Here is a 12,197-nt window from a genome sequence, read left to right on the forward strand (position 1 = left end):
TCATAACATTCCTTAATGACTGAGTATTTTAATCTCTGTGATATCATTTGTCATGCCTCATTTCTCTTCTGTCTTCATTTGTTTATGTCTTTTTTATTCTTGATAAGACTAACTAAAATTATTTCAATTTTGTTTATCTTTTCAAAAAAGGAAAAACCTCCAACTCTTTGTTTCATGGATTTTTTGTATTTATTTTTGTTTCTGTATTTTTTCCATTCTGATCTTTGTTATTTTTCTCCTAATAATATGAGATTTAAAGATTTTTTTTTTTTTTTGCTCGCTTTTCTAGTTTTCTGAGGTGCATCATTAGGTTGTTTATTTGAAAGCTTTCTCCTTTTGATGTAGGCACCTATTGCTATGGACTTGCCTGTTGATACTGTTTTGCTGAATCACATCAATTCTTTCAAGCTCTGATTTTTCTCAGGCTCAGGGAGTAAAGGGTTTTTAAGGAGAGGATAGAATGAATTAAGCCTGGAGGCTGGGCAGGGTCTTCCTCAGAGAGTGTATTTGTCTTATCACAATAGATTTTGACCCTCCAAAGCTAGCTTACAAGAAGAATGTTACAAAGGCCCCCTGAGTTCTGGCAATAAAAGAAATGCTTGACATCCTAGCTATTCAAGTGAGGCCTTGCAGAATTTAGACTCTGCAGGGGAGCCCTTTCCTTATAATTTAAAATACTTAGTAAAAGGGAGTGGATTTCCCCCCAGATTTTTTATTGGTGTCTTATAGTTGTACACAGTAGTGGGATTCATTGTTACTTACTTATACATATACATAACATATCAATATAATTTAGAGAATATTTTCCCAGTATTTCCCCTTTCCTTTCCCTCTTTCCTCCCTCTGATTCTTTTTCTCTATTCTACTGATTTCCCTTTGACCCTTTGATTTTCAGGGAGAAGGTATTAAAGGATTTGAAAAGAAAGTGAATGATCTTGTCAAGGACAACTTCTAGAAGGGGATACCCTGTTAAAGTTCAAGTTATGGCTAGACACACTGCTTCAGAGGGTACATGCCATAAACTTTGGCAGCATTCACATGAAAGTAATTTATTTTGAAGGTCTACAAAGAACTATCCAAGTTTGGCAGTCTCCTCCTAGATTTCAAGGTAATACCCAGTGGCTCAGGCAGAGATTTTTTAAAGGGACGGAACCAGCACATTGAGCTCCCACTAGGGCAATGCTAAGCAGAAGTGTGGGGTCAGAGCTAGAAACAACACAGAATACTGCTAGGGCAGTGACTAATGAAATCATGGGAGCAGAGCTATCACAGACAGTTCTCATTATGGTAGTACAGAGGCAAGTTTGGGATAGGGACTGTTGACCAAAACCCCAGAACTGTAGAACCACATCAGTGCAACAGGGCTGAAACATGGGCTAAGCCCAACAAAACCTCAGGACTGTCAAGTTGAACTCCTTGGGGATTCCAATCTCCTTGCTGATTCCAATCAGCAAGACATGGAATCAAAGTAGAAAACTTTGTAGCTCAAGGACTGAACTTGATGCCTGTAACTCCTTTCTTTTCACCTATTTCTCCATTTTTTGGAAGTAAATGTCTATCCTATATCAGTTTTCCCATTGTATTTTGGAAGGAGATGACTTGTTTTAGTTTCATAGGTTCACAGCTATAGAGAATTTGCCTTAGAATGATTTAGGCTTTGAGTCTCACCCTTATTCAATTTAAATGACTTTGGACTTGGAACTTTTGAGTTGATGCTGAAGGAAGTGAAAACTTTGAAACTATTTGGATGAAAAGAATGTTATTTTGTATGTGAGAAATACATGAATTTGGGGGCAAGCAGACGATGTTGGGGTTACCCAATCCTAGGTATTCTATGATAGCAAATGAAAGTGGACTAAGACAGTAGATATTCTTGCCTTATTCCTGATCTTAGAGGTAAAGTATTTAACTTCTAACCATTTAGTATGATACCAATTGTAGACTGCTAATGTAAGTTGAATATCCCTAATTACAAATGCTTGGGACCACATTTTTGTTGTTGTTTTGAAGTACTTATATATACATAATGATACACTGAGGTGGGACCTGAGCCTAAATACAAAACTTATTTGGTTTTTATATTCACTACATAAATGTTTTCCAAAAATAGTTATATGCATATTCCAAATAATTTTGTGCATGAGGCAAAGAATCATGATGTGGAATTTTCCAGTTTGGGCATTATTATCTAGAAAGTTTCAGAAGTATTAGCATTTCAGATTTTGGATTTTTGGATTAGGATTATTCAACTTGTATATGGCTTTATTGTCTTGGAATAACTCCTTCTATGCCAAATTTTTTGAGTGTTTTTATTATCAAATGATGTTACTTTTTTCCTATCTATTGAATAATAATGATTTTAAAAGTTTATTCTGTTAATTTAATGCATAATATTTAATGACTCATTAAAGCATTATTTGACCTTGAGATCCTTACCAATAAGGCCTTTATATTTCTTCCCATGATCACCTTGCTTTTTATGCATTATTGTCTTAAAACAACTTATTCTTAAAGTTCAAAACTGAGTATATTAAAGGTTGAAAGATTGTACAATATAATATAAATGTTGATACTCCTCAACTTAGAATGGTGTTATACCCTGAGTAACTCATGATAAATTAAAATTATTTTAAGTTGAACATGCATTTAATATACCAACCAATCATATATCATAGCTTAGCAGAACAGTACTCTGTAGTATAGTGATTGCTTACTTTGTTAATCACAATGCCAATTGGATGCAGTTAACTGCTGTTACCCAATACCATAAAAGTGGTCTACCATGTATTTCTAGTTGCAGAAAAAGATTAAAGTACAATTTCTACTGAATACATATTACTTTCATACTACTGTAAAGTAAAGAAAAATCAAAAATTTAGAGACTGTCTCATAATTTAGAGACTGTCTTTTTAAAGGAATTAAACAAGTCAATCCTCTTAACTCTAAGTATAAATATAGTTTTTACAGATTTTATTGCATTTTCTGCCAATCATTTTTCCATAGTTATATAGTAACAGTTATGATAGTTTTATAGTTATATTCCTCTTTATGATTTGTTTACATTGTTAAATGTACTAGATTCATATATTTTAGAAGCTCACATGTCATCTTTTTACATTTGCTTATGGATAAGTAATACTTAGTAATTGATTATATTTTTTACTAAAATAAGTCATGACTCAGTTTGGTTTTTAGATCTTTCTGAATTTTATAATTTTGAAGATGGAGAGTCTATCTTTTCATGCACTGTGGAACAGAGTCTCAGAGAGCCCCAAAAGTTATGTAGAAAACTTTCAGTTTGGAGAATGATGGATACAGACAAGCATGGAAGTAATTGCATCTAATTTCTTGCCATAGATGTTTTATGAATAGGATGCATGGTACTTTGGTTTGCCAAATTTGAATGCAGTGCTTTTAAGATGTGGGGCTCTAGCCTCTCAGATTCTAAACACATTAGCAGGTATCAACACAAATTCTAATTTATGAATAAAAATGAGTTAAACAATACTTTAAAATAAAATTGAAAACTAGATTAATAATAAAAATTCTGAATTTAAGTGCAGATTTTGATGAAATTAAGAGTATCTCTTAATACAAGCGGGATATTCCAGGTGACCATCAATACACCTTGTACGAAATGATTGACTTCGCGTTAATGGAGAATATCCATATTTACACACAAATTCAACTGTGTCCCCTGATGAAGAATAAAGCTTTTGATGATCTTTCCATCTTAAGGTTATGTGGTATCTTTCCATGATTTCTTCTGATATTACACATGCATCTGAAAGAGATAAATGAGTATAATATATTACATTAGAAATGAGTCTTTTACCAAGACTTTGGAGTTTTCAAGTAGAATGTTTTTAATATTTCAGAAATTCTTCCTGAAAACTCTTCTTGAACAAATTCTATGTGAATACCAGATATATTAAAGTTAAAGTAGTCAATGATGTAAGAATTAGGTGGTTAATGTGTGATAATTATATTTTATTACCAATTCTTAAGATCATTTATCATATTAAGAGCTTGGCATTTTAGAGTGTAAAACTATTATGGCATTATGACTGATTTTGGTTTTGTTTTTTGGACTGGAGATTGAAACCAGGGGCACTTTATCCCTGAACTACATCCACATTCCTTTCTTTTATTCTTATTTTGAGACAAGGTCTCATTAAATTATTGAGATTTGCCTTAAAACAGTGATCGTCCTGCCTCAGGATCCCATGTTTCTGGGATTACAAGAGTGTACTATCATGATTGGCTGGTTTTTCTTTAATTAAAATATTGGTCAAAAGGCTAGGGATATAGCTCAATTGGTAGAGTTCTTGCCTTACATGCACAAGCCCTGGGTTCCATCTCTAGCCTCACCAAAAAAAAAAAAAAAAAAAAAGAAGAAGAAGAAGAAGAAAGAAAAGAAATATTGGTCAAATGCTACAAATTTTCAGTGATATAATGTATAAGAGAGGGTGTCACATACATAAGCAGGATAAAAGACTAATGAGGGCTGGGGATGTGGCTCAAGCGGTAGTGTGCTCGCCTGGCATGCGTGCGGCCTGGGTTCGATCCTCAGCACCACATACAAACAAAGATGTTGTGTCTGCCGAAAACTAAAAAAATAAATATTAAAAAATTCTCTCTCTCTCTCTCTCTCTCTCTCTCTCTCTTAAAAAAAAGAGTAATAATTAAAAAAAAAAAAAAAAGACTAATGAAACTGTTGGGAGTCGCCCTGGCTCCAAAGACTAACTTCCCCATCCCCCAAGAAGAGCCATACAATGGTGAGCTGTGCTGGCTCACATGATCCTTACCCATCAATCAGACTAGCCCGGCTGACCCATATGATCCTTACCCACCAATCAGAAAGAACCCCATGCCAACTGTCAAACCCTTCAACCTTTAAACTGTCATAATTGTCAAACCACCCCTGGCTCTATAAATATGCAGAGCTGTTCCTCAATAAACAGGCATTTTCTCTGACAACAAGCCTTGTTCGTTCTTTCAGAAACAACAAGTTGGTTATCATAAAAGGTAAGAACAATGAACATACCTTTAATAAGACTCTAACCAAGAAAAAGAGACGACTCAAAAAAATAAGAGGTGGAAAAAAAGACATTACAACCAATACCTCAGAAATACAAAGAGTCATAAGAGATGATTATGAGAAAGTGTACGCCAACAAATTAGAGAACCTAGAAGGAATTTATAAATTTTTAGACACATAGGTTCTGCCAAAATTAAACCATGAAACATAAAAACCAGAAGAGATCAATAATGAGTAATGAGATTGAATCAGTAATAAAATGTTGAGGAAAACCCATGAAAGAGAGAATCATTCCTTGCCCATTCCTTGAGGCTAGCATTACGCTGGTACCATAGCAACAAGAACACAAGATAAAAGAAACTGTAGACTAATAACCTGATAGACATAGATGTAAAATTTCTCAATAAAAGATGAGCAAATCTGAATGTGATTCAACAGAGAATCATAAAGATTATTCACCATAATCAAATTGGTTCCATCCCAGAGATGGAAGGGTGGTTCAACATATTCAGATCAATAAACATAATACATCCCATTAACAGAATGAAGGATAAAAATCATGTGATTAATAGATATAGAAAATGCATTTGAATAATTTCAATATCACTTCCTGATAAAAGTCCTGAGCAAATAAGGTTTAGGAAGATCATACCTCAGCATCATAAAGACCATACAAGACATAGCCATAGGCAATATATTGAAATGAGAAAAGTTGAAAATATTTCCTCTAATATCAGGAACAAGGGTATCTATTCTCCCCACTCTTATTCAGTATAGTACCAGAAATTTTAGTCAGAACAGTGAAATAAGAGAAATAAAGGGCATACAAATTGAAAGGAGAGAAGTCAAATTATTTGTGTCTACATATGATATGTTTAAATATATATATAAAAAAACCCCAAAGACTCCACCAAAAGACTATTAGAATGGATAAAGTCATTAAGGTAGCAAGATACAAATCAATATACAAAAATCAGTGAGATTTTTATACACCAATAATGAATGTGCTGAAACCCAAATAATAAAAACAATCTCATTCACTAATCTTTACAACAATAAACAAAACAGCAAAGAACAAAAGACATCTACCACACACTGATTAAAGAAATTGAAGAAGATACAAAATAAATAAGAAACTTTCCATGCTCATGGATCAGAAGAATTAGTGCTGGTAATAATACCTTAAGCATATATTCCTTCAGCAATAATACCTTAAACAATTTACAGATTAAAAGCCATTCCCATTAAAATATAAATGATATTCCTCACAGAACTAGCGAAGAAAATTCTAAAATTCATATCGAAGCACGAAAGACCCTGAAGAGCTAATAAACTCTTGAGAAAAAAAATAAATACATAAAGGCTGTAAGCATCACAATAACTTATTTCAAGACATACTACAGTACCATAGCAACCAAAACAGCATAGTATTTGCATAAGAATAGATAAAATGACCAAAGCTACAGAATAGAGACACACTCTGCCTCTCTTTCTCTCTTTCACTCTCTCTCTCTCTCTCTCTGTATGTGTGTGTATACATATATATGTGTATTTATAGATAGATAGATATATCCATGCATCTATATCTGCTGATTCTTAACAAAGTTTCCAAAAAAGTTTCCAAAAAAGAAAACATTGGGTAAAAAACCACCTCTTAAATGATGCTAAAAATGGATATCCATACACAGATGATTGAATCTTGATTCCTCTTTCCATGTACAAAATTAAATTCAAAATGCACACAGGCTTAAATGTAAAACCTGAAAACTCTAAAACTATTAGGAGAAAATATGGAGAAATAAGAAACTGGTTCAAGCAACAATTTTCTGGATAGAACCACAAAAGCACAAGAAACAAAAGCAAAAATTGACAAAGTTGATATATTAAATTGAAAAACCTTCTGCACAGCTAAAGAGTCAACAGAATGAGAGGAGCCATGGAATGGGAAAAAGACTTGCCAGCTATGCGTCTCACAAAGGGTTAATACCTAGAATGTATAATGACCTCAAAAAAACTAAAAACAAGTAATTCAATTAAACATTGGACAAATGATTTGTGAATAGACATATCTCAAAGAAGTACAAACAGTCAAAAATACATAAAAAAAAAACCCACTCAATATCATTAGCCATCAGGGAAATGAAGATGAAAACTACAATGAGATACCATATCGCTCCAGTTAGAAGGTCTATTATTAACAATAAACCCTAAAGTTAATAAATGTTGGTGAGGATGTAAGAGAAAAAGAACACTTACACTCTTGGTGGGAATTTAAATTGGTACAATCATTATGGAGAGCAGAAGTTTTCTCAAAAAACTTAAATTAGATCTGCTCTATGACCCAGCTATCTTCCTTCTGGGTACATATCCACAGGAAACAAAATCAGCATACCAAAGGGATATCTGCATGCCCATGCAGTGTTATTCACAGTAGCTAAGATATTGAATGAGAACTGTGTTCATCAATAGATGAGGAGATAAAGACAATGTAGTATATTTACACAAGGGAATATTATTCAGCTACAAAGAAGAATTGGCTTTTGTCATTTACAGCAAAATGGATAGAACTGGAGGCCATTATGTTAAGCAAAATAGGCCAGACACAGAAAGATAAGTCCCATACATTCTCTTTCATATAGAATATTAAAGAGGGTGACCTGAATGTAGAATAGTGGCCAATAGAGGTTGAAAGGGATGTAAGGTGGGTAAATAGAGGTTGGATATGATCATGCTGAGTGTATGCATATATGGAAATATCACACTGACACCCATTAATAAGGGCAACTATTACATGCTAATAAAAAATTGTAAAAAATATATAATTGTATTTATGAATTATTTTAAAATAAAAAATAACTTATTAATCTTTATTTCCTCACATATGAATAGTTGGTAGAGAAGCATTCCACAGAATATTTCTTTTTTAAAATGTGAATTATTGCTATTTTATACAGAAAAGTATCATACTCAAGGTGCTGATTTTCCCGGGTCCCATGAGATTACTGAAGTACTTACGTAAACATTTTGGCGGGTTTGACCACTTTCCATTTCTACATATTACTGTCTTGCTACCCTCAAGTTGATATAAGGATTGGCACTGATATTCAACTGATGAGCCCGTAGGATATACTGGTAATGGGAATGAAGTGAGGTCTCCATTGTCAATAGGTGGAGGAGGCCCACATTTTCCTGTGGAATCTGGAAAAATACCATTTCATTTATGAAGAGAACAAATCAAAATACAGGATAAAATTAAAGCCAGCACAAACATCACTCCAGATAGCATCAAGATTTTATGGATTCTGGTAACAAATGATTGCTCACAGAGATATTAGTCATAGAAAATGAGAGTTACATTTTAAGTTCTTCTTTTCATCTTACTGAAGGTGCATATATACCATCAACAAATGTGTCTGCTTTATAGTGATTCAATACTAAAAACAAATGTGTCTTAATATATAAATGCTGAACAGGTATAAAGTGAGGACAAACTAAGAAAGTTTCTTATTATATATGACATTACACAGTATTTATTGTGTCCCTACTGACTTCTTTTAATTTTCCTTTTTATTAAAAAGAAAAAAAACTCCTTGAAAAAAGTTCAAAGGAAGTAAATTTGTAAAAAATAATAGGGAAATATTGTCTTCCTAATCTGGACAAGATGAATAAAAATCATTGTTACCTATTCCTTTTTTTCAGGTTTTGTATTTTGAGTTTTTTAAAATTTTAATTTGTTATATATGACAGCAGAATGCATTACAATTCATATGACACAGAGAATAATTTTTCATATCTCTATATACAAAGTATAATCACACCATTCTTGTCTTCATACATGTATTTAGGGTAATAATATCCATCTCATTCCACTGTCTTTCCTATCCCCAAGACTCCTCCCTTTCCCTTTTACTAAGCATAATTTATAATCTTGGACATAATAATTTTTAAATGCCAATAAAAGAAGTCTCTAGAAGGTACAGAGAATTCACTCTGGCTAGGAACTTCAGGACTCAAGGAATGGCAAACAAGTTGCTATATGAGTTCACTTTGGGGCTCCTGTGTGTTCTAGATGGAGCACTGGAGAAGGCTGGTAATCTCACAAATGATATCAGGTAGAGATAAAAGGAAAAGCTCATGCAGAGTCTCATCCCTTTAACCTAAGGACAAGGAAGGGAGCGGCCTTGCTAGTCTAAGAGATCTTTAAAACAATACATGACCTAATCTAGAGAAAATAATAAAAACATTAAAAGGCACTGATGACCAGAGACCACCCACAGAGGTGGCAGAACAGATCCTGTATGTTTGTAGAGGCTGAATGAGAAACCTGGACTTAAATCCAGCATGACTGTAATGGAGAACCACTGAACAGGAAATTTATCTAAAATGGGGGGTGAATCTCAAATGTAATACCTAAAATATCAAGTGTAAAATTAAAAATTATTTATCATATTAAGGATCAGAAACATTTTAAAACAAAAAAGATAATAAAAGAGAATACTGATGTGATAAAGATATTGATAATCAATGTTTCTTAAAAGCTCAGTAGGGTTTAGAACACATAAATATAACAAATTAAAAGCAAAACAAAATGTCTCACTGTACAGACTGAACAGTTTGAAGATGACAGAAGGATAAATCCATGCACTTCAAGATATAACAACATGAATTACCCAGTGGGAAAATAGACTGAAAAATCAATCAATGAATCAATCAAACTTCAGAGACCTTTAGAGGAAAAGAAAATGTTGGAGGCCCAGAAAGAAGGAAGAAAGGATAATTGAGTTATCAAACAAATAAACAAACTAAGGAGGAAAAAGTCTATTATATTATATATTCTTCCTTTTATCAATTACATTGTCATTTTCTTGATCCTGTAATTGCTAAAAGGAAGAATATAAAAATAATAGACTTTTTCCTCCTCAGTTTGTTTATTTATGTTTGATGTTTGAAAGAAAATTATATCATTTGGTAACAATGTTCAGTGTATGTACAGGAAACACAAAGGGTAAATGGATTTAAATGGAAGTAAGGTTCTCATGTTTTGATCGAAAATACAATGCCATTACTAGTCGAGTGGCAAGTTGCAAATATATTATGTATATATTGTAATTCCTAAAGCAACAATTTTAAAAAAGAAAGGTGGTGGGGGAAGCTATCATAGAGATACACTCAAAAACAGGAAGATAAATCAAAATGAAATTATTTTAAAATGTTCCCTGAAAAGAATGGAAAAAATCAGAAACAAGAATGAGAAATAGAGAAAATAAACAAATAAAACAAGAAACAAAAAGCCCAATATTTATTTTAAATATAAATGATCTAAATATACTATATGAAGGAGCAAGTATGGTAAGATAGATACATAAATGAAACTTAATTCTGTGGTTTACATAAAACTGACTTCACCATTAGCAAAAGGTAGAATTAAAGTAAAGTAAGAGAAAATAAATTAGAAAAATTTAATTTTTAAAAATAGAAATGGTTGATATAATATCTCCATTATTCATTTCCTGAATTATAAATATTAGAATGCTGATGAACTAATATCCAGACTTATTTTTATAAATAAGTGATTCCCTGGCTGGCCTCAATCACATATTTTCAAATATACTCTATATACTGAAGATGCCCAAATGTATATTTATAGTCTATGATCAGCCTTCAATGACCTATTTTCTGTTTCTCAAAGTAGATATCTCTTGGAGTTGTCCAAATGTACTGAGTGTCTTAACTTTTAAGATGAGGAATTTTCTCAGATTGTAACTGTTCTATTAATCTGGTTAAATGTGTCTTGAAAAAAATACACCATATTTCTTAGTTCATTTTGCCAGAAAATAAATCTTTAGAAAAATCATATTATTTGGTTTTGAAAAATATAATCCCTAAGAATGACTTGATTTTATTTTTATCAACATATTTTACTCACATTATGTCCTCAAGCAAAGAAAAATTCGAAAATATGATCTTCTACCTTTGCACTGAGGTGGCTCTGTCCAAGTTCCATTTAGACACATCACTTCTACTTCCCCAAATATTTCAAAAGGTTTGATACATTCATAACGTACTCTCTCACCAGATGGATACTTAAGCATCTGGTTTGATATTATATTAGCATTTTCCACTTTGGGTGGATTCACACAGGACATATCTGAATAGAAAGAAAAGAAAGTATCTCCACCTAGTGTTCATTTTGAGTAGCCAAACAATAAATAAGATTCTGAATACATTTTAAGTAGGATTGAAAATCAATAGATACTTTGTCATGAAGAACTTTTCTGATTTTAATAAATTCACATGTAATACAAGGAAAAGAAGATATAGCAATATTTTTTGTCAGAGCTAACCTTTCATGCCTTTAAATCTCTTTGCTATCCTTTGCCAGAACACTGATAGATATTTTATCCCCTTGAAAACCACTCAGAATGAAATATTTCCCCTTGGGTTGAGTACAACAAATATTACAAATTCCGTAAGTGCAACATGAATTTTAAAATTCAACAAAAAAAGAGTAACAAGATTATATAGCATCACTCTTTGGTATACAATTATCTTGCTCATTAATTACCATTTTAGCCTCTTAAAATAAAAATTGAAAGATGCATCTCTTTAGAGAATAAGTCAAGAATTATGAACATAGTTTGAAGAATAATTTGTTATTCTTAAAACACAGTTCAAAGATGTTATGTACAACTATAATGCACCAATAAAAGCAAAAAAAAGTTAAGTAAAACTTTAAAAAAATAGGTAGATTATCAATTAAAAAACTAAAGATGTGAGAAAGTAACATAAAAGTACACCTATATTTATAGAAACATAGCTTTTAAAATTTATTTATAAGTGCTTTTGGATACTAAGATAAACCATATGTAATTCCTCAGAGAGTTTTAGGTGCATGGATAGTAATAACAGGCTATAGCAATGGTTCCCAAATTGAGGAGTATATAAAATCCTTTGGGGAACTTGATGAATAATTTCAAGTCATATCTCAAGATTATTTTTTCCAGGAGACCTAAGATTAGCTCAGAAATTTTCATTTGAATTCATAAAAATCTGTTCAAAAATGTGATGCTGCTGGTCTAGGGACCACACTCTGAAACCATTGGGCTGTGAGATTAACCACTGTATATTTAATTCCAACCTTTTATTTCTAATCTTA

The 12,197-nt window shown here is 32.2% G+C and overlaps 1 protein-coding gene across 2 annotated transcripts in view; it reads right to left on the reverse strand.

The window, feature by feature from the left end:
* Positions 1-2,379: 2,379 nt before the first annotated feature.
* Positions 2,380-12,197, reverse strand: part of LOC143412221 (complement factor H-like) — an 80,750-nt gene continuing 70,932 nt past the window's right edge. For both annotated transcript variants that reach the window (XM_077110706.1, XM_077110705.1), the window contains 3 exons: positions 11,013-11,189; positions 8,057-8,239; positions 2,380-3,784 (listed from right to left, as the gene is read on the reverse strand). In XM_077110706.1, coding sequence (XP_076966821.1) covers positions 3,576-3,784; positions 8,057-8,239; positions 11,013-11,189 — 569 coding nt within the window. In that variant the 3' untranslated portion in view covers positions 2,380-3,575. The remainder of the gene's footprint in view (positions 3,785-8,056; positions 8,240-11,012; positions 11,190-12,197) is intronic.

This window comes from Callospermophilus lateralis, chromosome 13 (genome assembly GCF_048772815.1).
Source record: "Callospermophilus lateralis isolate mCalLat2 chromosome 13, mCalLat2.hap1, whole genome shotgun sequence".
In the NCBI taxonomy this organism is placed as follows: domain Eukaryota; kingdom Metazoa; phylum Chordata; class Mammalia; order Rodentia; family Sciuridae; genus Callospermophilus; species Callospermophilus lateralis.